The sequence below is a fragment of the Rattus norvegicus genome, chromosome 13, assembly GCF_021556685.1.
Source record: "Rattus norvegicus strain SHRSP/BbbUtx chromosome 13, alternate assembly SHRSP_T2T, whole genome shotgun sequence".
Lineage (NCBI taxonomy): Eukaryota > Metazoa > Chordata > Mammalia > Rodentia > Muridae > Rattus > Rattus norvegicus.
This window is the reverse complement of record NC_141546.1, coordinates 23,187,011-23,212,536: the sequence shown is the minus strand read 5'-3', so window position 1 is coordinate 23,212,536 and position 25,526 is coordinate 23,187,011. Positions and strand designations below refer to the sequence as shown.

Below are 25,526 nucleotides of genomic sequence, written 5' to 3'. Positions count from 1 at the left end.
TGTTTGCAGGAGAGTTGCAGAAAATTAAAGAATTCCAACACATTTGTCACTCAGCTTTTTCTACTAGCATCTTAAATGACTGCAATATGCTTATTAAAGCTAAAATGTTAATACCAGCTACATTAGCTGAGCTACACACTTTTCTCACACTTTTATCCGTTCTAACTACCAATGTCCCTTTCCTGCGCCAGAATTCAATCCGGAATCCCAAACACGCGTCAGGCCCGACTTCCGCACCGTGACTTCCTGATCTCATTTCGCGAGAGCTCATTTGTGGCGAAACGCATCCTGGGTGACTGGTTAGCGCGTGTGCGGATGACGAAGCGGAAGTGCCCGGGCCGGAGGCGGGACCAGAGCCCTAGGGGCTCGGAATTACGGAAGTTTTGTGAGGAGGGTCTGGTGGCTGCTGGAGTTCCTGGTAGATTTACTGCTCTAGAGCTGGGACTGCCGCTGGGGGTCTCAGAGCCGCCAGCCTCCGGAGCGTTGCGGCTGTGACCCGGGCGCGACTCGACGGCGCTGCTGCGGGCCGGCCTCGTCTGTAGGGGACCCTTTGGATCTCCACCATGGCGTCCACGAACACCAACCTCCAGGTACCGCGGCCCTTCTGGGCCCCTCTAGAGAGCCGGAACCCGCGGGGAAGGGGTGGGGGCCCGCGGTGGGCGGAGAAGCGGCCGCGTCCCTCTCCTGGCGGAGGAGGGCGGGGCCGCGCAGACCCGACCTGGGCGAGGGGTACTTACCAGGAGTGGCCGGCTTTGGCATCTCCTCAGTCTCACAGTCTGTGGAACTCTTGATTTGCTTGTGACATTGGAAAACAAAACAGCGGAGTTTGGAACTGGGCCTGTCTCCCCAATCCGGAAACTCTCCAGTCTCTACCAGGAAGAAAGGAAAAGCTTAATTTTTTTGTTTTCAAACCACTACTCTGGACCAATTTAGAATAAGGTGCTCTTCTCGGTTTGTTATGCTGATGAACAAAGACGTCCAGGTACCTGGTGAAGAGAATAGTCCAAGAAGCGTAGGTTAGAGCGGGCCAGTACACTATCTCCGTGAATTCATTAAGAATATGTCCTTGTGTATATTCTCCCAAATTACTGTATTTAAGATCAGGTTGTATTTTAATCTGTATCTTCACTTTCCCGCCCTCATCACAAAAAAAAAAAAAAAAAAAAAAAAAAAAAAAAAAAAAAAAGCAGTGTTTTCTACATTCGTTTGGGATTCCTAAGAGCTAATGTTAGAAAAAGGTTATTGCTGCTTTGTGGAACGATGTTCATTGACAGATGTTTGTGACTGTCTCCATCGTCCTTGGTGGGTCAGTGGGGTCCAGAAGGTGGCTGGGTATCCCAGACTTCTAGCGCAGTAGGTTAGTTAGTTTGTTACCAAGATGTAAAACAAAGTATCCTTCAATGTTGGTCTTCTGGTAGTCAAATAGGTATTTGTTCAGGGTCTAGTATAAGTAACAATGATAATGTTAGTGTTGATTTAAGTGCGTTTTTTCTCCATAAGCCTTTTCAGCTTTATCAATCAGGAATTTTAGATGAAGAATTATTAAATGAGTAATTTCCCCAAGGAATAAAGCAGAAATCTTTGTAAATTTGTATGCTTTTAATCTAATACAGAATGTGAATAACTAAAAAAGACAACAAAATCCCACCACAATTTAAATACAGTTCCATAAGCTTATAACAGAGTCAGAGGTCAGTGTGAGCTAGCATCCAGGAAGGGAATAGCTCACTCTTCCAGGGATAAATAAGGCATGTTTCTCTGAGGTGATGTGATCTTAGATAAAATGAGCCCTAACTGTAGTTGGCTCAGTGTTTGATGTGATCTCATTGACTCCTCAGAACAGTTCTTCAAGGCCAGTGTTACTCCAGTTTCACAGTATTAGAAACTCGATCTTATTGAGGGGGTGATGTGCCCAAATCATGCTATAAGTCAGTGTTGGTGTTAGTTTTGAATCCAGCTCTGTGTGCTTATAAGCTTGTGGTTTTCTTTGACTGTAAAATTCTGTGTACTTGCATATGAATGCGCTCTCTCTCTCTCTCTCTCTCTCTCTCTCTCTCTCTCTCTGTGTGTGTGTGTGTGTGTGTGTGTGTGTGTGTGTGTGTGTATACATGAGTATGTGCCATAGCATTTGTGGGTGGTCAGAGGACAACTTCGAGGAGTTTGTTCTCATTTTCTGTTGTATGGTTCCCAGGAATGAAACTCAAGTCATTAGTCCTGGTGGCAGGTGTCCTTACCTACTGTGGCATCTCACTAGCCCCATGGCTCTACTCTTTCCCAGTCGGAGTGTTTATGTTCTTTATTATGTATGTAAAATAAATTACAGTGTATTTTATTTTATGTGTATGGGCATTTTGCTTGCTTTACGCCTATGTTCCATGTGTGTTCTTAATGCCCATGGTGGCCAGAAGAGGACATTGAGTTTCCTGGAAAAGGTGTTGTAGATGATTGTGAACTACCATGCAGGTGCTGGGAACTGAACCCAGGACCTCTGGAAGAGCAGCCAGTGTTTTTAACTCCTGGGATATCTCCAGCCTCTAAATTACAAAGCTTAATCAAAGTTTTATTTTGAAAGCCAGATGGAGGCAGGCAGATCTCTCTGAGTTCCAGGACAGTCAGGGCTACACAGAGAAACCCCATAAAAAAAGTTTTATTTTGAGATAACATGCAGTTTTCAGAAGTGAAGAGAAATATCCAGTGGACCCTTCCCCCAGTTGCATGTTGTAAAACTGGTACATTATCATATCAGGATGTTGATGTTGACACCCTCTGCAGTTCTTACTCATCCCCCCAGTTTGACCTGTACTTCTGTATGTATTTGTGTGTTTTCCGTGCAGTTTGGGAACAGTTCAGCCATGAAATCACTGAAGGCTGTCCGCAGCATTCACTTAGGTACAGGTTTTGTGCTAACATAAATGTCCCTTTTCTAGAGGATTGTCTAGGAGTGCAGTTCTTTGTTTATATTGTTAGTAACATATTTTGTTAAGTAAATACGTGCTAGTTCTTCAGATGCTAAACCATTATCCACCAGCATTGATGTTGTCACTGGTTTTAATTTTAGCTGTTGTGATGGGTGTCTGCTTTTTTCACTGTGGTTTTAATTTGCATTATCCAAATGGCCATGTATATGGTCTTGTTGGTGAAGTGTATTAGTTAACTGGGTTGTTTTTAAAATGTGTGAGGGCAAGTCAGAACAGCTTACAAGAGTTGCTTCTCTTCTACTGTGAATCAGTCTCCTGTTCATTCTTCTTCTGTTGAATCAATTAGGCTGGGCAGCAAGACCCTTTATCTGCTGAGCCATCTTCTTTTTAAACTGTTCTGTCTTCAGGGTCCCTTTATGTGTTCTAGTAGATGTGTCACAGCTTCTCTTGGTCTGTACTATGTCCTTTCATCATTTTATCAGAATCTTTCAGAGAACAATCTTTTTAACTGACATCCTCCGTGTTAACATCTTTTCATTTTACACATTATGCTTTTGGTATACTTTTTTGGGGGTTTTGTTTTCTAAAGGTTTTATATTTAAGTCTGCCCATTTTGAGTTAGTTTTAGCTGGACATATCAGATTAAGGTAAGATTCTGTTTGTCCTCTCGTGGATGTCCCTTTGCTGTACCCCTTTAAAAGCCTATTTCCTCATTGTAAACTTGGTTCTCTATCATTTTTAAATAGTTGCTTGGCTATATTTGTATAGTTGGTTCTGTTTCTGGGAAGTCTTCTTTTTTAAATCCCTACAGAAGTTCTTACCACAGAAGATGTGAAAAGGTTGAAAATAAATCCAGATCAAATCATCAACAGATGCCCTTCAGATACTTTCCATGTTTCTAAAATTTTATAATATTATTTTAATGGCCTTTTAATATTATTTAATGTGATAATATTTTGTTTTATTAATGTCTTTGCTCAGTATAGTTTTGGGAACCTTTCAGCGTATTAATATCACATTGCTCCATTGTTTATGCTTTAGGCAAAGCAGCACCAAGGTTTTTTCAAATGCTTTAGGTTTATGTGTATAGGTCTTGTGCCTGCATGTTTGTCTGTGCACTGTATGTGTGCTTGGTGCCCACAGAGGCCAGTCGAGGGTGTTAGATTCCTTGAACTGGAGTTATAAAGGTTTATGATCTGACATGTGGGTACTGAGAATTGAACCCTGGTTTCCCAAAAGACTAGCCAGTGCTCTTAAGCTCTAAGCCATGTCTCCAGTCTACAGCACTTAACTTTTGACACTTTCCCTAACTATTTCTTTGTAATTAAATCTACTCTGCTCCCCCACCCCCACCCCTTTATGTGGGTTAGGGGATGTCATTTGCTTCAAACTTAAGATTTATGCTTTCATTTTAAGTTTATTGTTTTGCTTCCCACACACAGAAAGCAATAGATCTTGCAAGCAAAGCAGCCCAGGAAGACAAAGCTGGGAACTATGAGGAAGCTCTCCAACTCTACCAGCATGCTGTTCAGTATTTTCTCCATGTTGTTAAATGTAAGACGTGCTTCATTTTATTTAAACCTGTACACTGAAAGGGGGAAATGTTACATTTCTAAAAGTTGAAATACAAAGCCACGAGAATTCTAAAGATTTAAACCACCATTAAAAAGATACTCCTTTCTTCTAGCTTTTAGTACTATTACAAATGTGCCAGCTGTTGTAATTATTACTTTATATACCAGTATTTTGTTGTGCATTCAGTAGAGAGAACGTTATTTTATGGGTAGATAATCTAGCTGGATTATATGATTTGAACAACCATTTTCTAAGCATATGTTGAACATTATTTTCTTGTAAAAATAGGTTGGGAGGTATTAAGTTTATTTAACAAATGCATATTTGATGTTTATTATGGGCCACGCTTTCTTCTGGGGACTGGATATTCAACACTGAGAAACAAATGCATGAAAACCTGTAAGGTCCATCACCAATCTTAGTGCCACTGGGTTATTTGATGTTTTTAATTTGAACATTTCCTATTTAATTGTGTGTGGGGGGCTGTTAAAATAAAACTGAGAATGAAATACAGCACGTAAGGGACATGAGGACAGTCTTATGTGTTGCCTGTATTGCTGAAGTCCACATTTCAAAATAGCTATGTAATAAAGTTACTTTGTTGGTAGTCACATAATGTATGCAATTTCCATTACTTTGTATACTTCAAAATAAAGCAGAGAAAGATGTTAATGGAAATAGTTAACTACTGCTTATCATCATCTTTTACATCAGTACTTTATTCACTTCTGTTGATTTCCTCTATCAATATATGCAAAAAGTATACAGAGAGCAAGTCTAGCTTCCACTTTCCTAATCCTCCAATTCCCAGCTTTTAGTACTCCCTACTGTATGTACATTCAGAGTTCTGTTGTTTCTCTTGTGATTGGTTTTATGTGAGATAAACAGTGTTTAGCTGTCTGCAAATGGTTAAGGGAAGAATTTGAAACCTATAGACTGTTACTTTATTGTCACTATTATATAATATTAACTTAAAATATCTACTATTTTGCTGTGATTTTTTTGTTTTTTTTGTAAACTCAAAACTCAATGTTGGCCTCCAACCCTGAGTAGAAAGGAATAGAAAAGGGTTGATGATCACTGGATACAGTGAATTAGAGAAGCTTTGTCCTCCCTCTTCCAACACAGAAGTTGGTTGTTAAAGACTGTATCTCTCATTTGACTCTTCTCTGGATGATGTGATAGAATACCCTGACAGAAAACCAAGTTAGGGAAGGAAGGCTTTATTCTGGTTTGCGTACAGTTAGTTCTAGAGGGAATCCAGCCCATCATTACAGGGAAGGTGAGGCAGCAGGAGTGAGGCCAGCCTTGGGATCAGGAAGTTAACTGACTGCTTCTCATCAACTCATGGGAGATGAGACAACAGGAAATAGAGCCAGGCTATAAAACCTCAAAACCCAGCCCAGTGATATATTTCTTCCTAAATGTTCTATAACCTTCCTATTTAGCACCGCCCACTGTAGACATTTGGATACATGAGCCTGTGGGGACATTCTATATCAAACAAAACTAATGAAATAGTGTCTCATTCCCTTCTACAGATGAAGCACAAGGTGATAAAGCCAAGCAAAGCATCAGGGCCAAGTGTACAGAATATCTTGATAGAGCAGAAAAACTAAAGGAATATCTGAAGAAAAAAGAGAAGAAGCCACAGAAGCCCATGAAAGAGGAACAGTCAGGTCCAGTCGATGAGAAGGGGTATGTATTCTAAAGTGTTAGATTTTGTGTCCTATAACTTTTCGTTTGTGAAACGTTCATTTGTCTAAGCCAGGGATTTTCCAGCCATGATTCATGAGCCTAAGTGGATTTATTGCCTATTTTAATCATTAAGTTTTATTGAGACTAGCCTTGCACATCCACTTATATATTGTCATCTCAGACTGTTTTTGTCCTTTAACAGAGTTGGGTGGTTACAGTAGAGATTGTGTGGCCAGGAAACCAGAAATATTTTCCTTCGAGCCTTTCAAAGACCAGAGTTTGCTAGTCTGTGCCTACTGCACTCTCCTGCTTTCATTCAAGGTGTTTTCAAGTAATTGGAAAAACACCATGGGCGTGACACCAGCACACCCCTGGCTGTCAGTAAGACTGAGAGCTATTGTAGGAATAATCTGTGAATTACATTTGACCCTATGCACAAAGGGAAAATATCAACAATGACATTAATTTTTATTTTATGCAAAAGTGTGTTTACTGTAGATTTGCATTATGTCATCATGAAGAAAGCAACAGCATAATTTTTGAAGCAGTGAGCCCCAGGCGTTGAATGCCTTCCTAGATTCATGAGGTGTCACAAATGTAGAGTGTTGAGTGGATGCATGTCCAGCTCTGCTAAGCAGGGAGGACTTATTCTAGCTAGATTTGCCCTTGATGGTTCTCGAAATGGGTGGGCAGCATGGTCTCGAATAACGTGTTAGGAAAATGAGATTTTCGGTTGATGTGGACTGACTGGATTTGAAACATTGAGGATCCGGTGGGTTCTGGAGCCTGTGATGCTCACAGTTCATGTTCTACAAGGTACATGTGCTACCCAAAGGGACAGAGCTGTTTAGGCTATGCTCCCCTCCCATGCATGTTCACGGTGGAATTTTGCCAGTTTCCTAGGCATTGCCTATTTTAAGGATGGAGGGCGGGGGGCAGCTATAACAATTAGAGTTATAATTCTTAAAGTACGTGGCAGAGTCTGAGGAAAATTAGAAGCCTAGAGTTTTATATTCTCTGTTAAAATCCAGTTGGAAAAATACAGTGGCAGCCAAGAGTAGTTTATATTCTGTACATGCTAGTTCCCAATGTGGAATGCACAGAAAAGGAAGAATTTAACTCATCATGAGTATACAGGGCTTCCACATCTATCTCATGAGCATCTTTTCCTGTCTGCTGGGACACATGCAGTATTAGTGAGGACCCTGTAGTCATCTGCTGTGCTATGGCAGCCAGACAGGGGCGAGCCAATCTTTCTTTTATAATACATGTCTATCAGTCTTGGTTATAAGCAGCAGAACTCACTTTGGCTGATTCAATATGTTCGATTCAAGATGTTCTGGCAGGGATTATATTATAGAATTTTGAGGACAGAGAATCAAAGTTGGGTTCCCATCACTAAGAGAAATAAATACCCAGGATTCCATTTGGGGACAGAGAGTTTTAAATTCATGCTTGTGGTATTTTATGTTCAAGTAGAGATCTTGCTGCTGCCACCTCTCCCACAAGACACTGCTAGGGCTCAGAAATACACTGTAAGGCCCCTGCCACATTTTCCTCAGGGCAAACCATGGTCTTACCTGTAGATTTGTTCTTCACACAAGCAACCTTCACCTCGGAAGAACTCAGGTCTGCTGAGGATGAAGCTCCCTCCAGCGGCAGTGTGTATTGATGATCTGTACAGCATGAGATAGTTTGAATAGATTGGGGTATCAGTGACTCGGTAGTTACTTCATCCTACAAATAACCAAGGCTTTCCCACCCTGTTACAAGTCCTGTTGAATTGTTTTAACCCTTTGTGTGTATTAAAATCTAAAAGTTGGCAGAACTTTTCTTCTCTGGATCACTTTTCACCCAAAATTGTAGCAGGAACATTTTTCCATTACATGTTTCTACAACATTGGTTTTAAAAGCTGTATTGTATTTTGTGATATGCTTTTATTGAACATAAATTATTTGTTTTTTTCCACAATGGTACTGTAGATGTTACTGTCCTTGTAGTGAACTTTAAAACTTATCTCCTTAATGTAAATCCCTAGATGTGATATAGTGCTGTTCTAGTTTGCTTCTCTACTGCTGTGCTAAAATATCATGAGCAAAAGCAATGTGATTGGAGAAACGATTTGTTTAGAGGGTATAGTCCACCACGGAGGGATTCAAAGGCAGGAAGGACTCAAGGCAGGAGCTGGAAGCAGAGAGTGATGGAGGATGCTGCTTACTCGCATGCTTTCCCTTGCTTGCTCTTCTTTCTTGAGTCACCCTAGGTCAGCCTGCCTAGGGACGGCACTGCCCAAAATGGGCTGGGCCCTCCTATGTTTGTAAGTAATCAAGATACTGCCACACACGTGTATTTGAGGTATTTGAGGCAGTTCCTCAGCTAACCAACACAAGTAGGTTGGCCTTTTTTTTTTTTTTTGAGCTGAGGACCGAACCCAGGGCTTTGCGCTTGCTAGGCCACTGAGCTAAATCCCCAACCACCCCTCCCCTTTTTTTTTTTTTGAGCTCATAAGATTTTCACTAGGAAGTTTTATCTGTTCGTGGGACCCTCAGGCTAATGATTACATTGTACATAATTATGTTTTGTGCCCTTTTCTCCTAACACAAAGTCCTGTTGAGTTATAGTTTTTGCCTAGTCCTGAGGTTTTTCATAGTAGCTCATAATTTTCCTGTACTTTCTTTTAAGTCCTTTATGGAATAGTGTGGGGCATACACCTGTGGGTACACATGCACAGGCATGTCAGGAGGATGGAGGTGTTCCTGACTCTATCCCACTCTTGTCCATTTCCAGGTATACTTACCTATTGATTATTCGCCTATTCCCTGTTTTAATATATTCTTAAGTGCATTATTTGAAACATTAAAGTAAAGATAAATTTTGCTGTCAATGTCTTGTGTAAACGTTTCAGGTTATCTTTCCTTCACTTTTGTATTGTGTACTTAGCAGTGAGTGATCTTTTGCATATATTAAATTCTTTTCATTAGGAATGACAGTGATGGGGAAGCAGAATCTGATGATCCTGAAAAAAAGAAACTGCAGAATCAACTTCAAGGTTACTTTGGATTTCATTTTAAAATTTACTCTTATTGAAAATATTCGTGGATTGTCTGATTGAAGAATTTTGTTTCCCCCTTTTTCATTGAGTTTCAAAAAATGGCTTTAGTTGTTGGTGGGTCATAAAATGGTTTGGTTCTAGATTAGAATTTATTCTCAAGGGTTTCTAATAGTTAGGATTTTTTTCTTTAACGGATTACAAAAAGTCTACCTTTAAAAGGCAGCCAGCAGTTACTGTTTTTTTTTTTTTTTTCACTTATTTGCCGCTTGTAAAATAGGCAATATTGCCCCTATTAGCACAGGGCAAGGCCAAGGAGCAGTGTGGCTTAGGAGTTAGGTCCATCCTCTGCCATGGCTGCCACTGACCTGTGGCTTCATTTCCTCCCTGTTCTTCTCCTCCACTCCCCAGTTTCACAGATATGCTTATTTTGTTACACGTTGTTTTCTCTTTCTATGCAGTGTATATATCAAGTCCCTTTGATTCTGGTGTCCTACAGCGTAGTGGCATGATGGAGTGGCTACAAATACACATCTGGGGTCCACTCTGAGGATTTGCCACCTAAAAGTTTTCTAGGTTTGCACAAGTTCCCCAGCCTCCCAAGAATCTGAGTCCCCATCTTGAAAATGGACATTTCTTGCAGGAAAAGGAAATCAAGGCAATGTAAAAAGATCTTAGTAAATTCTTGAGGCCTGTTGATGAGCTCAGGCTATCTAAAAAAGGATCCACTTGATTGCTGGTTTCTCCAATTGTTGAGACGTAATTGTTATTTTGTAAGCTAGCCTATGACTTTCCAAGTAAACTTTATGCTTAGGCACGGGGAGTTTGCAGGTGACCATTAAGTCACCTAAACAATATTTAACTAGAAAGGATTCCCATCTATATTCCCATTCTATTCAGTTTGGTTATTGCATAGCGAGAGTGCGTTTGTGTGTGTGTGCACATGAGTGTGTGCATGCACATGGGTGTATATACATATATACACATATACTTAAATGTATTATACAGAGGGGTATGTGCGTGTGTGTGTGCGTGCGTGTGCGCGCTTGCAGAGGGGTGTGTGAATGTACATACATAAGCATGTGTATATGAGTGCGGAGGTGTGTCTATATGTGTACATATGTGTATGTGTCTATGCATGTGTGTGTACATGTGTGTAGAGGGGTGTATTTGTATGTGTATATCTATGTGTGTGTGTACATATGTACAGAGGGTGTGTGCATGTGTTAGACTTTTAACCTTGCTTATACTACTTTCTTCCTTTTGCCAGTATTTCTGTCTTACCAACCCCACTGGGTTATGTAGGAAAATATTGTAAACCTGGTACACTGAAACCTGTAGGCTAGAGAGCTGAGTTTTTTAGGTGTTGGCTTTTGTTTTTAGATTTACTCTTGTAATTTTACTTAGGTGTGTGTGTCCTTATCTGTATGGATGTGTGCCGCATGTGTGTGCATGCCCACAGAGGTCAGGAGAAAGTGTCAGGTCTCCATGGAGCTGATAGTACCAACAGTCGTATGCTGGACCTGGTAGTGTCAACAGTTGTAAACTGCCCGAGGTGGGATCTAGCATCCAAACTTGATTTCTCTGAAGATCATTATGTGCTCTTAACACTTAGCCGTTTCTCCGGCCCCTGAGAATAGGCCTTTGTTGCCGCTCGGTTGGTTTGGTTTGGTTTATATGCTGAGGACTTTGGTGGCAGTAGGTACAGTTCCTAAAAGAACTTGGAGTTTACACCGCTGCACCGCACCATGTGCAGTGATAGAGCGCTCACTGTGCACACTGTTTGACACGTGTGCACTAAGTAGCTCTCTCGAGTTATAGGACAAGAAGCTGTTTTCTGTTTGCCTTACTGATTTGGGTTTGCTTTCTCCCTGTACGTCTCCGTATCCCTGGTAAAAGGTTAAATCATATATTCAATTTGGAAAATTAGGGTTTTAGCAGAGATTTTTGTAAATTCCTATCAACTATCAATCCTAAGACAACTTTTAAATATAGAAACCTTTGGAATCTCAGTATGAAATACTATGAATGGAGCTTTAGTCTTTTAAGGGGGGGAGGGGTGCCTCTCCCTCTCTTTTTAAATACACACACACACACACACACACACACACACACACACACACACACACTCACACACACTGTCTCATATAGGCCAGACTAGCCTTAAACTTCCTGTAGCTGAGAATGATGTACAATTTCTGATCCTTCTGTCTCCACCTCCCAAGTGCTGGGAATAGAGGTATGTGCCACCATGCCTAGCCTTTGTCCATCTTTTAATGATTTGTTAAGGGATTATTATTCTTATTTGTTCCAACTGGGAAGATAGTTTAGTCAGTAGAATGCGTGCTACACAGCATGATGAGAACCTGAGTACAAGCCCCAGGTACAAAGGCCGGACTTGATGACAGACATGTCATCAAGATGTCACCCTACAGCTGAGGAGGCAGAGTGAGGTGCATCCCTCAGGCCTGCCAGTCTCTGCCCAGTGAGTCTCGCAAACAAGACGGGTGGCTCCTGAGGAACAGACCTGAGGTGGTTCTCTCACATACACACACACTATCACTTTTTAAATTTTTATTCGTGAAATAATATTTTAATATTTTACTCATGTTTTAGACTGTGGGATTTAATATATGATTGTTATGACTTAAAAAGGATTATGATTTAAATTTTCTGTTTGCTAATGTTAGCTAATTCAGGAACTTGTTAGGTTAAATGTCTTTGATTTTTTTACATTTTTTCTGCATTTATTTAATTTACATGTATATATGAGTGTGGGTGTGTGGGTGTGCACGTGAGCGTGTGCGTGCGTGCATGTGAAAGTTAGAGGACAACTTTTAGGAATCAGTTCTGTTCTTCCATCCTGTGGTTCTGGGGATCACACTTGGATCCACAGGTTTGGCAGCAAGTGTGTTTAGCCACTGAGCCATTTTACTAGCCCCTAGGTGACATTTAAGTATACTATGCAGTATGATTTTAAAAGTACATTTATATTCTTGAGGATAGTCAATTTTATTTTTTAGTAGTGTTACCTTTTTAGTTTTGTAAGCCTAAGTTTTGTTTAGCATTTAATCTTTTATAAAATTCCAGTCACCTTTAAACTTAAATATTATTTATATATATATATATATATATATATATTAGATAATGTGGAAATGAGCCAAATATGGTGATGTTCGCCTTTAATCCCATATAGCACTTGTGAGGCAGAGGCAGAGGCAGGTAGATCTCTGAGTTTCAAGGAAAGCCTAAAACATAGTGAGTTCTAAATTGCCAGAGCCGCAGAGTGAAACTCTGTCTCAAAAAAACAAAAGACGGAGGAAATCTGTTACTTATGCTTAGTGCAGAATGGAAGTGTGTGCAAGCTTATGTGTCCCCTTGTGGCATGGGATGTAGAAGCCAGTGATTGACTCTGCTGCCTTCTTGATCATCCTCTACCTTATGTATTGAGGCTGAGTATCTCACTCGAATCGAGAGCTCACCAAGTCAGCTAGTCTAGTTAGTTGCTTGCTCCAGAGAATATCCCATGTGGCCCAGCCTCCCAGCTGGCATTTCCATGGGTGCTGGGAATCCTAGCTCCAGTGCTCCACACTTGTTTGGCAAGCACTTTACCCAACTGAGCTGGTTTTCCAGCTTCTCATGGTTTTAGATCCCATGAAAATCTCAAGCTAGCCAGATGATGTACATGGATATAGTGGATTTTGGTACCAAAGTAAACCTTTTTGATGCAAAACTATAGTTTTATTTAATTTTAGTCTAATAACTAAAGATTTTTATACTTTAGGAAATTTAAGTTACCAAGTATACTAATAGATGGTATTTCCTAACAAGAAGAAATTGGCTTTAAAAGTAATTTCATTATCAATGATTGTGTAAATGGAGATGTCTGTGCCATCTGTGTGTGTGTGTGTGTGTGTGTGTGTGTGTGTGTGTGTGTGTGTGTGTGTGTGGTATGTAGAGGCCAGAGGGTGACTTCAAGCATCTTATTGAGCCAGTACAGCTTGGCTGACAGCCAGTGAACTTCCTGTTTCTGCCCCCACCCAGCCCCAGATGGTGTTACAGAGGTGCACCCTCACAGTTTTGACATGGGTGCCAAGGGGTCTGAACACATATCCTCACACTTGCAGGGGCTTTGCTGACGAGCTGTTTCCCAGCACAGTGGCTGCTCTCCTCTTAGAGCACTAGTGATTCACAGTAAAGCGGGTCCTATATACTAGAAGAATGGGAACACCTGATGAAAGTAGCTGGGAAAGTCTTCTAATAAATTGCAGGCTTTTTTTTTTTTTTAATAACACTGTAGCTTTTGAATATACTGCTTTGAGAAACTAGCTCATTCCTTTAAGTAACTTTGTAATTTTTTTAATGGTTCTGTTTAAAAGCCAGACAAAAAGTGTGATAAACTCAAGAAAGAACTGCTGATCTTTAGGGACACATTTGTCTTTTCTGTCACCTGCTTCTCCCTCATTTCTATCCCTTCTGACTTTGCTCTGATTTCTCCTGTCTTTAGTTAAAATCACTGAAGTGTATGTGTGCTGGTATTCTCTCCTGAGAGTGATAACAAGAGAAACAGTAAACCAGCCAGCCCTATTGGGAAGTACGTTGATGGCCCCGAGCCAGTACACAGCTCTAATACCCACTGTGTCACCTGATCCTTGTGATAGCCTGTCTGTGTCGCTTGGCCAGGTAGGCCTAGTGTCATTTCACTAACGAGGTGGCAGAAATTAGGCATTGAGTCAGGTCCATAGCCATACAGCCATCCACCTAAGTTCCTGCTTCGTGATGATTTCTAACTGCTTCCTTTTTGCATTACTTTAAAAAGGTTTTAGTACTGAGAGCTTTCCCAGACAGTTTTGCACTGTGGATTTTAAATGTTGCTTTCTAGCTTTGCTGAAATAAACTTCTTCTATTGAAAGATAACCGATATTTTGCAGGTGCCATTGTTATAGAGCGACCGAATGTGAAGTGGAGTGATGTTGCTGGTCTGGAAGGAGCCAAAGAAGCTCTTAAAGAGGCTGTCATTCTGCCTATTAAGTTTCCTCATCTGTTTACAGGTGAAATGGCTTCTAATCAACTTTATTTAGAAGAAACCAGTGGCTGCGGTAGAGCACTTGAGTCATGCCAATGGTAGTAAATCTAACTCCTCAGAGATGTGTATATTTGTTAGTGTACATTGCAAAATAGTCTGTCAGCCGATGAGGCTTACGGTAAATCTCTGGAATGCTGCATACTCACTAACATACAGTGTGTGTATCCATATTAATAAATCTAAATCCACATGATAATTTGTTGAAACATGTCTATGTCTATTATAAGGATCAGAAAGAAAATTATAAAAAACATACAGTATGAGTCCATGTTTGTTAAATAGATGTATACTGTTAGAAGTAAATGTCAATAGATTTTAAAATGTAGTAAGTGCCTAGAAAATACAATTGCAGGTGAACTTTAGCCTCTGAATTTTATCTGAATTTGTGCAGTAGTCATGTGTTAGTTTTCAAAGTGTTTTCACTTTTTTAAAAAGAGGAGTTAAGGATTAATTTCCTGCCTCAGATGAGGTGCACATCCTGAAGGGGCAGGGAAAGCACTCCTTACCTCTCAAGAGAGTTTGCTGACCCCCAGCACCAGGGATAGCTCAAGTTCAAGCTACAATGGAAGCAACCATCTGCACTGTGCTGGACTGTTTCTTCATGTTGTCCCTTTTGTGACTGATGTCCTCTGTGCCTGTGATAAGACTACACCCACAATCTAACACAGAGGTGTTGGGGTTTTTGTTTATTTGTTTGTTTGTTTGTTTTAAGATTTATTCATTTATTATATATAAGTATACTGTAGCTGTCTTCAGATACACCAGAAGAGGGCATCGGATCTCCTTACAGATGGTTGTGAGCCACCATGTGGTTGCTGGGAATTGAACTCAGGACCTATGGAAGAGCAGTCAGTGCTCTTAACCACTGAGCCATCTCTCCAGCCCCTATTTGTTTGTTTTTTAAAAAGCAAGTTGATTCCTACTGCAGACTGAACGGGTTCAAACAGTGATGCCACAGAGAGCAGATGCAGCAAAGAATCTGGGCTGCCTCTTACCTACCTCACTTTCGGGTGCTGCTCAGAGCTCAGTCCTCAGGACGTACACAGAGGGACATGCAGGACCTTTTAAGTCAATGTGTCTATACCTGCTTCTTCTCCAGAGATCAGCACTCATCATTTCTAATACAGTAGATCTTCCCTGTATTTGAGCTTCAAGTTTTCTTTTTTTTTTTTCTTTTACTTGGTTATAATTATTTTTAAAACTACTTACTATCTATGATGAATGAAAAAGTGTCTATCAAACATATTTAAAAGATAATCATTTAAAAGTATATAGTACCTAAAATCATTTCCTGTCATACTAGTGTTATGTGCATCAACTGAGCAGTACTCACTCAGGGCAGAATTTACTTAGAGTTGTTTGCATTTAAAAGAGAAAAGCAAAATTCAAGTAATCAAGTCAATCTGAAAGTCAAATACTTGAAAAATCAAATCTTCCATAATCAAGATATTAATCTAGTTTTTCATTAGTTATATAGAGACTAGTCTACAGACACTAGGTACCTATCTGCAGTTTATGTAGACTTTTAAACTTATATTTTATAATTCTATACAGCCTGCTGTGTTTTAGGCAGCACAATCATTTCTGATTACCAAATTAAGGCACAAAATGTTATTTTCCCCCTTGTTTCTTTTAAGTAGCAGTAGGACTTAGAACAGTAGCTCCCACATCATTACCCAAGCATTAGCTGCTGACAATGCCCTGCCTGTGCTTCCTGGTAAAGCAGGAACTCCTTAGAGCTCCCCACAGAGTGCACACCTTGTCCTTCCTCCATAGCTGTAACCATTTAGAAGCCAGACTTTGTACAGCCCTGCTCTGTGGCTGCAGTTTTCCTGCATTATTCTAGCTTTGAACAGTACCCTTTGACTGAACTTTGTCCTGTGAAGCAGACATCCTTTTGTCTGTCTGTATGTCACCCTGTCATCCTATACATTGGCTGAGCAGATGAGTGAACAAGTAATGAACTTTCTGTCCCGTGAAGCACTGAGTGCGCTTCTGCAAGTGTCTCGAGAAGAGCAAGCCGTATACAATTAAGGCATGTGTTAGACCTTTTTAAACGATTTTTTTATTCTTACTGATAGCTTTCAAGTGAAGACCTTTTTATGGTATTTTTTGGTGTGGCTGATGTCTGAAGTAAGTAAAATGAATAGTCCTGAAATTCTCATGTTCTTTTGTAATGCAACTTGTAGGGAAGAGGACACCTTGGAGAGGAATCCTATTATTTGGGCCACCAGGAACAGGAAAGTCCTATTTAGCCAAAGCTGTTGCGACAGAAGCAAACAACTCAACGTTTTTCTCAATATCTTCCTCCGACCTGGTGTCTAAGTGGCTGGGGGAGAGTGAAAAGTGAGTGGTGATCGAAGGGCTTTACACTGGGCCCAGAGGCGGTCCCTAGGGCAGTCTGTGGTTCATGGGTGTCAGGGACCTTTGCTAAAAACTCAAGGGAGGAGTGTAACAATGGGTATTCATCCCTCAGTCAACCTCCGTACCTAGCTGGGAATGTGTTCTGTAGGAAAAAGCTAGTAAGTATGTGTATGCATTTGTACATGTGTGTGCATGCACGCGGGTGCACGTGGCTGCTTCTGTAACTTAGAGGATTGCCTAGTTGTGATATATTATTCTCTACACCAGCAGCATGACTAGGTGGTAGGCGTGCATGGTTCTTACAGCTTTTGTATATTGCCTTGATGTGGTCCTTTAATGCTTTTCAGAAACTGAGCTTTACTCATTCTTCTTAGACTGGTTAAGAACTTATTCCAGCTCGCCAGAGAGAACAAGCCTTCCATCATCTTCATCGATGAGATTGACTCTCTGTGCGGATCCAGAAGTGAGAATGAGAGCGAGGCTGCACGGAGAATTAAGACTGAGTTCCTGGTTCAGATGCAAGGTAGGATTGCTGGACTGTGACAAGACGCTTTCCGGTTCTTCTTCCACCATTGGTGGGGGAAAGTTTAAGCAGAGTTCTCTAGAATATTATTCTTTTCGTTAGTTTTTGTTTTGAGAGAAGGTCTGGCTGGCTATTAACTTCCTGCATAGACCAAGCTGGCCTCACAGAGACAGATCCACCTGGCTCTGCCTCTCTAGCATCGTGCACCACTGCTCCCTGCGCGAAGCTGTCGTCTTTTTAAATTATCTTACAGGGTCCACGAATGTTATTAGTAAAGAGGTTAATATCTCTACGAATTTACCAGGAGCTTCATGAAAGAACATTTGGAAAAGAATATTAATAGTCTTTGCTTGCTTCTTCAGACGATTTGACTGATACCAGAGCAGCATGGTTCTTGATTAAGTTTAAAGTTTTTGTAACGATGAAGATGAAACACTTCAGTGTTATGTAAAGCACTACCTTTCTTAATGGAACATACAAACGGCATGGAAAGTGGATTTAAAAGGGTGTGTGTGTGTGTGCGCGCGTGCGCACGCACGCACGTGTTAGGATTTATTTTTAGCTGCAAAGAATGAAATTAGGTCACTTGCAGAAAAATGAATATAAGTAGAGATAATCATATTAAGCAAACTAAGTCACCCTCAGAAAGACAACTATCTTATTTCCTCTTATTCGTGGTTCCTAGATTGTAATGAGATATGTAAATTTACAGGTCTCTATATTGCTGTGAAAGTTAAATAAACTGCCTCGGGGAACAAAAGAGACTCACTGGGAGGGAGAGATGGGGCGCTGTATGTGCCGAGTGCCTTCCATACTTCTTTTAAAATCTCCCTCGGCAATAGTGTCATCTGTAGTGAGGATGCACCAGGGACCAGAGTATTGTTTGAAATATTGCCCATTTCAATGCAGGAGTTGGTGTGGACAATGATGGCATTTTGGTTCTGGGAGCTACAAATATCCCCTGGGTGCTGGACTCTGCAATTAGGCGAAGGTATGGTAATAGATCAACATCTTACTGCTAACGGCAGGTGTACCAGTAGTTGGTAATTTTTCTTTCCTGTAAGAGCTTACTTTGATGCATTTTCAAAATCAGTTAATGACTCCTAGCCTCGTGTCCTCATGTTGGTTGTGAGGAATCCCTATTTGTTTCCCTCTATAATGACAATAAGTGCTCTCTTGGAGCCTTCCACTTTGGAGAACACATTGCTTGGCATCTGCTTAACTTTATTTTAGTACATTTAGGAAGATTGATGCTTCAAGCTGACAAGAACAGTTTTGGGTCTCAGTGAAAGTTCTTCATATAAAGTGTTGCTTACTCTGTAGCTCAGACTAGCCTTGACTCAGAGCATCCCCTACTTTAGCCTTCTACGTGCTGGGATTACAGGCCGGAGCCACCCTGGCTAGGAAGATAAAGTTTTAGTTTTAAAAGAATAAAGATTTATGTCTGGTATTGGGCAAATTAGCAGTCACCTAAACACCAGCACTTGGGAGAAGACAGGAGAGCCAAGAACTCAAGGTTATCCTCAGGTTTGTAGCACGTTCCAGACCAGCTCGGACTGTATGAAGCCCTGTTTAACAGTAACAAGAGTCTGTCCTTTTTTTGTTTTTTTTTTTTTTATGTGAAGATGCAGCTTCAGCTGTAGGAGCAGTATATAGACTGTTGATAGCTCTGCAGCTCCCTGGCGCATTCTTTAATTGCATGACAAAAGGAGCAGTTGAGTGCACTTTTATCCCCTTCATTTCTGTAGATCTGACAGCGTGCTAGATTAGTGCCCAATACCTCCAGAGGAAGTGTTAGGCAGGGTTCCAAAGCCTGGTTCCAAAGCAAGCCTAGCTAATAAAGGTAGGAGAAACTTTAAAAATGTCACTGCCTCAGTGGGTCTATAAAACATTGTCCTTCACTGCTTCCTCTCTCTTTCCAAATGCCTGAATTTAACAAAGGCAAGTAAAAATACTAATAAACTATTATGTTGTATATAGTGCAGGATTATTCAGAATGAACTCATAGTAAAAAGAACACTTTGTGTAATGTTCATTCTGTAAGGTTTTAGGGAGGTTTACTATTTTGAATTTAGAGAACTCTGGTAACCCTTATTTTATATTATGAATCATTACTTTTCATCATAAGTTCAGAATGAAGTCTTGTGAGATATGCTTTTATGCTATAAATTCCAGACATAAACACAGCCAAAAAGGACCCACAAGTTGTTTGAGAAAGAGTAAACCCCTCAAAACTTGTTTGCCGACTATTTTGCTTCCAATTTTAGTTTTCAGTGTATTATAGATAGTCTCCCCTTAAGTAGGTATATGTGTACGCATGAACACGTAAATATATGTGGATTTCACTGTGGTGTTGGTCACCCTATCTTAGTATAATAGAGACTATCTGGCATTTTTCTAAACGTGCTTAATTTTACATTGAAATTAAGCCTATATACTTAACATCATTTGTATAATATTTTTTCTTATTTTAAGATTTGAGAAACGTATTTATATTCCTTTGCCTGAAGCCCACGCTCGGGCAGCCATGTTTAGACTGCACTTGGGCAGCACTCAGAACAGCCTCACAGAAGCAGACTTCCAAGAGCTTGGGAGGAAGACAGATGGCTATTCAGGAGCAGATATAAGCATCATCGTACGGGATGCACTTATGCAGCCTGTGAGAAAAGTTCAGTCGGCTACTCACTTCAAAAAGGTAAGCAGCGTTACTCAACCCTCTCATGTGCTCTTTAAATGGGACTGTCCCTGGCTTGTTTTCCAAAGGAGTTGAAGTGCGTTCGGTGTTGTATGATAATGTAATAGGTATGTTTATGTAATAAATATATTCCTGTTGCATTGATAATAATTTCTCCATTGAAGATTATTCATGGTCCTAAAGATTGTGTTTTCTAAAAAGTAATTTGAGGTGTTTGTGAGTCATTCTGCTAGAAGTACCATAGCTTACACGGCTGAGAGCCTGCTTTGGGGATAGCCAGAGCAGCGGGGGCAGAATCTGCTACATGTGCACCCTACCAAAAATGTAGATGCAGTACATGCTCAGCATGTCCTTCCCTGGCCACCGTTCAGTATTGTGCTGTGTCACAGAGGAAACGAGGTGCATGGCGAGGGAGTATTAGCCGTGAATCTGGAACGTGGGTGCTAACACACACAGTCCTGTATATTATAGTTCACTTGGGCAAAGGTATAACATTCTCTTAAATAGAGATAGCACTCTTTGAATACTTATTATTGTAAGGATCTTGTGAAATAATATTTACACACAACACTAATCGTAATGTCTGACAATTCACTGTGTACCTTCTCTGCCATTTCCTCTCTAATGTGTAGTACTTCTGTACAGAAGCAGCTTGTTAGAGAGAAATGCGGCTCAGAGTTAAGTATATGCCATAGCCATCTTATTTGGTTTCAAGTTCCCTCTGCACTTAGAGACATATGTGAACATGAAGCCAGGTCTTTCTTAATATCATAAAAGATAAAGCAAACATAATTTAAAACATCATAATTACTAATGTATATTATTTGTACAGATGAATGACTTCACTGTGACACATGCATCACACACGGATAGAATGTACATAGTGTCCTTGATAATCTGATTAGCTTTAACAGTAGGGTTTTGGGTCACCATCTGCAGTAGATATTTCCAATGCTTCCATCCTTCTCCCTTTGAAAGTGTTACAACTAACAAGAACGGACATATTTGCCTGTTTATTTCAGTTATTAGTACAGTTTCGAACATACTAAATCTGAGCACAGAGTTCAATCAGGATGCAGTCCAACAAAAATAAAGACAAAAATCCTGCTCTCATGCAGGTAGGGAAAAAATAAGTGTGAGTGTGAGCACAGTAGGTTTGTACACAGTTAAGGAAGCAAGTATATTTTACACCTATTCCACCCTGAAGTAAAGTTGATCATCATGAAATAGACTTGAAAGCAACCATCTAAATATTTTTTTTTAAAGATTTATTTATTATATATGAGTGCCCTGTAGCTGTCTTCAGACGCACCAGAAGAGGGCCTCAGCTCTCATTACAGCAGATGGTTGTGAGCCACCATGTGGTTGCTGGGATTTGAACTCAGGACCTCTGGAAGAGCAGTCAGTGCTCTTAACCGCTGAGCCATCTCTCCAGCCCCCTAAATATTTTTATATGCAACTTTGTAACAAAGGTTTGTTTTCTAGATATTGCTAAAATCTTGCTTAAACTGTTAGGTTTCATGAAATGACATAGACATTAGTAAGCATGTGATTTGATTTCTATCCTAGTTTTCTATTGCTGTGATAAAACAATATAACCAAAAGCAGTCTGGGGAGGAAAGGGTTTATTTATTTGGCTTACAGGTTCTGCTTCTACCCCATGGTGAAAAGAAGTGGGAGCTGGAACCTGGAGACAGAGACTGATGCAGAGACATGGAGGGGTGCTTCTGACTGGCACTCCTTTCTATAAGCACAGGACTTCCCACAGTGGGCTCGGCCCTCCCATGCAGGTCCTAATCAAGAAATGTTCCACAGACTTGCCTGTAGGCCAGTCTGGGAAAAGCATCTACCTTGTGTCAAGTTGACATAAAGCTAACTAGCACAGAACATAGATGTTTTAGTTACTTTTCTATTGCTCTGAAGACACCATGACCAAGACCAGGACAGCTTATGAAAGAAAACATTTAACTGACGGCTTGCTCGCAGCTTTCAGATGGTGAGTCCATCAGCAGACAGGCATGACACCGGGGCAGTAGCTGAGAGCTTACTCTTTAATCAGCAAGGCTGATAGAGGAGAGAGAGCTTGTCTTGGGCTTTGAGGCCTCTAAGTCAAACCCCAGTGACACACCTTCTCCAGCTAGGTCACACCTCCTAATCCTTCCTAAACTGTCTACGTCTGGAAACCAAGCATTCAAATATATGAGACTGTGGGAGCCCATCTTACTTAAACCAGAACACATGGGTTTTTTGTTTTAAGTTTTCGTTGAGACCTAAAGATTGAATAAGACTAAATTATCCTGTAAAATATCTCAAGTTTTCAGCCATGAGAAAGAGCAACTTGAGAGAATTTTGTAATGTTTGTTTTAGTTTATAAGGTAGGTAACTACCATTTAATAAGCACTAGAGGAAGAAAAGAGAAAAGGGAGCCAGGAAGAACTGTTTAACTTTTCTGATGACGGAAATCATAATTCTTATGTCATTTACTCAGATAAATTCAAGTTACTGTCACTACAGGTTCGTGGGCCCTCAAGGGCTGATCCTAACTGCATTGTAAATGACCTGCTGACACCCTGCTCTCCGGGAGATCCAGGGGCTATTGAAATGACGTGGATGGATGTCCCTGGAGATAAACTCTTGGAGCCAGTTGTTTCCATGGTAGGACATGTTAAATCTTTGTACACTAATTTGTCACTCATTTCTATAGCACTAGAGAATGTTATGATCAACTCGTGTATTTAATACTTGTAGAATTCTAAATATTAATTTTGCTTAGATGTAAAAATAATCTGAAGTTTTGAGACTTGTGTTAATGAGAAGATTGTATTTTGAAAGCACAATTTTCTGACTTTAAGTCATCCACAAAATTTTTACATATATTGCATAAAATATTGTTAGGACTTAAATAAAATATGAATTTTGCCCTTGAGTCTCACATGTTTAAAAATAACCAGAAACATCAACACTTGTATGATACTATACGTAGTATTGTTTTATTTTACTTCTTTAGGATACATAGAAAGTTTAAATAATGGAGTTCTTTACATTTTCAACTGAAAACATTAAGTTTTTTTTTTTTTCAAATATTATATAGGACTTTGGAAAGATTTTTCACTGTATATATGTTTACATTTTAGGAATTAAAGTAACTTTACAGATTTCTTTTGTAAAGTATATCTTTGGAGAACTAGGGTGCTGCAGAAGTCAATTTGGTTGCTGATAAACAGCCAGAGTCAAACTGTTTTGGCCTTAGCTGCCAGTTTTCAGAGTGCCTTATGGTAGCTGGACAGGAGCATGAGGAGAGGAGACTGATTCTCACACAGAGAGCAAACATAGTCTGCGGTGTGTGTCTGTGTTGGGGACACAGGCATTCAGTGCTTGTCTGAGTGTTCAGAAGTCCCTTTACTGAAGTCCTTCGTAGATGACATTATTGTTTAAGTTTTTGCATTCTGTCCTGCTTTGAAGAATTCAAAGTAACGTAGTGGTTCCTTTTTTCATTTGTGATGTAATTTTATAGGAAACATTCATTTTTAATAACTTTCTGATGGTGTATTTTCACTGTTTCACTATTAGTTTTAACTTTGAAAAATATTCTTATTACTATTCCATTTAAGTACAATCAAATGACTTACAGAAATGTATTTTTGTACTAAAAATGAGTACAATTAAATATGCCTAAATTCTCTAATTCACAAACGTTGTCAAATTGTAAGGAGAGGAATATAGTGATATTACTGCAAAGTACAGTTTATAGTGTTCATCGGAAGGATTAGAGTAATATAGAGGGTTTTACTATTATTGAAAGTTAATAGACTTTCAGAATTTGCTGCTTCAGTTACAGAATTCCACAGAGACTGTAGTAAATTATTAATTGTTTGTGCAATTACCATTTTTCTTCTGGGAAACAGACCTTAGTGAAGGTAAAGAGTTAGACAGGAACGAGATGATGGCCAAACGGCGGACGGCCTTGGTCCCAGCCGGTCTTTGTAGGAGGTGGTGAGCATGGGGAGGCGCACTGGGGAGCGGCAATGGAAGTTGCTGTGGAGCTCATGACACAGCAGGTTTTCCTAGTCCACTGTAAATTCACAATTAAGAAGGACATTTACCCTGTATCAAGCCCATTGTTAATATCCTCTTTCCTTTCTCTGACAGTGGGATATGCTGCGGTCCCTATCCAGCACAAAGCCCACAGTCAATGAGCAGGACTTGTTGAAACTGAAGAAGTTTACAGAAGATTTTGGCCAGGAAGGCTAACACAGAGACAGCAAGAACATGTTTATGCTGCATTTCCTCTCTTTTGTAGGTATTTTGCCTTTCTCGGATGGCATTCAGATTATTTCCAGCAAAACTCATTTACCCAGGGAAACATACACGTCATTTGGTGTCCCTTAAGTCTCTGTTGTCCTTTTCCTATACTACCTGTTAAGTTCTCCAATTCACAAACATTGTTAAATTGTAAGGAGGGGAGCCGGGGCATGTGGAACAGCAGAGTGGGGACAGCGAGGAGCCTCACCCTGCTTCATGGACAGCAGCTAGGATTCTCATGAGCACTCACTCAAAGAGCAAGGCCTTTCTTTTTCCTTTTTTAAAAATGAAATTGAGACAGGGCTAAAGCTAATGATATATAAATGTCTTGAAAAAATCTTTAAGCATTTTACCAATGTAAAGTTACTGCTTTATTAAAAATTAAGAATGGTAGAATCTTTACTCTCAGGGATGGGCAGCAAAACGTAGAGCACTGTGAAGAATTTGGGTCTGTGGCACAGGCAGTGCTCGTGTTGAGTTTGCAGTGGGTTGATTTCTCCTGCGTAGATTAAAATGATTCCTCTAAAGCGGGCTTTTATAACTCCATGACTCCTTCCACTGTGCACTTGAGACTTTCTGAATCAGTCATCATCTTTGCCTTGTCTACGTCAGTGTCTTTTGTAGCCAAGATTGACCAAGAGAGGTGGCAAAGAAGTATACAGTTTTTGAGAATTGTCCTGAAATACTGTAATGGGAACCTTTAATATGAAAATGGCTTCCTTTTGACTTTGGGATGTTTCCTGTGGATGATGTGGGTATGTGTGTACATATATATACATACTTTTTTAAATATAGGCTAACAAGAGTCATGTCTTTCACTTTTAAGTTCAGGGAGCAGTTTGTTCTAACCACACAGACATTCTCAGTGTGGTATTTCATGGAGCTTTAGAGACAAACTGGTATCTCATTATGTAATGAAATATAAACATACCATCATGTTATTTTAATGTCTTCAAATACATGATCTGAGGGGGGTGTGTCACACACTTGTGTACCAACTCTTAGTTGTGCCTTGAACATTTGCATTGACTACCTGCAAACAATTACTAGGTTAACTAGAATTGCTATGCAGTTCTATCTTGCAAGTGCTACACAGTAACTGCAGTTTAAAGTATATTTGCACATTTTACATGCTATGCTATATGATTGCCTTTGGGTTTTCTGTACAGATTATTTTTGTTGATATTCAATGAAAATTGTAGGCGGGAAATATATTGTTCCTATGTGAAGTAAATTGCTATAACCTGCTTTTGGCTATCTTTTATGTTTCTTTATTTTGGGACCTTATACATAGGAGAAAATGTCTAAATTGGTT

The 25,526-nt window shown here is 40.1% G+C and overlaps 1 protein-coding gene across 1 annotated transcript; it reads left to right on the top strand.

Annotated features, from left to right (window-relative positions):
- Window positions 1-375: 375 nt before the first annotated feature.
- On the top strand, window positions 376-25,459 carry Vps4b (vacuolar protein sorting 4 homolog B). The gene is given in 11 exon segments (NM_001025716.1): window positions 376-590; window positions 4,361-4,472; window positions 6,035-6,191; window positions 9,174-9,241; window positions 14,173-14,292; window positions 16,517-16,673; window positions 17,066-17,214; window positions 18,124-18,205; window positions 19,690-19,909; window positions 22,424-22,564; window positions 24,059-25,459. Coding segments are annotated over 11 exon segments (1,335 nt in total). The 5' UTR covers window positions 376-563; the 3' UTR covers window positions 24,161-25,459.
- The last annotated feature ends 67 nt before the right edge of the window (window positions 25,460-25,526 follow it).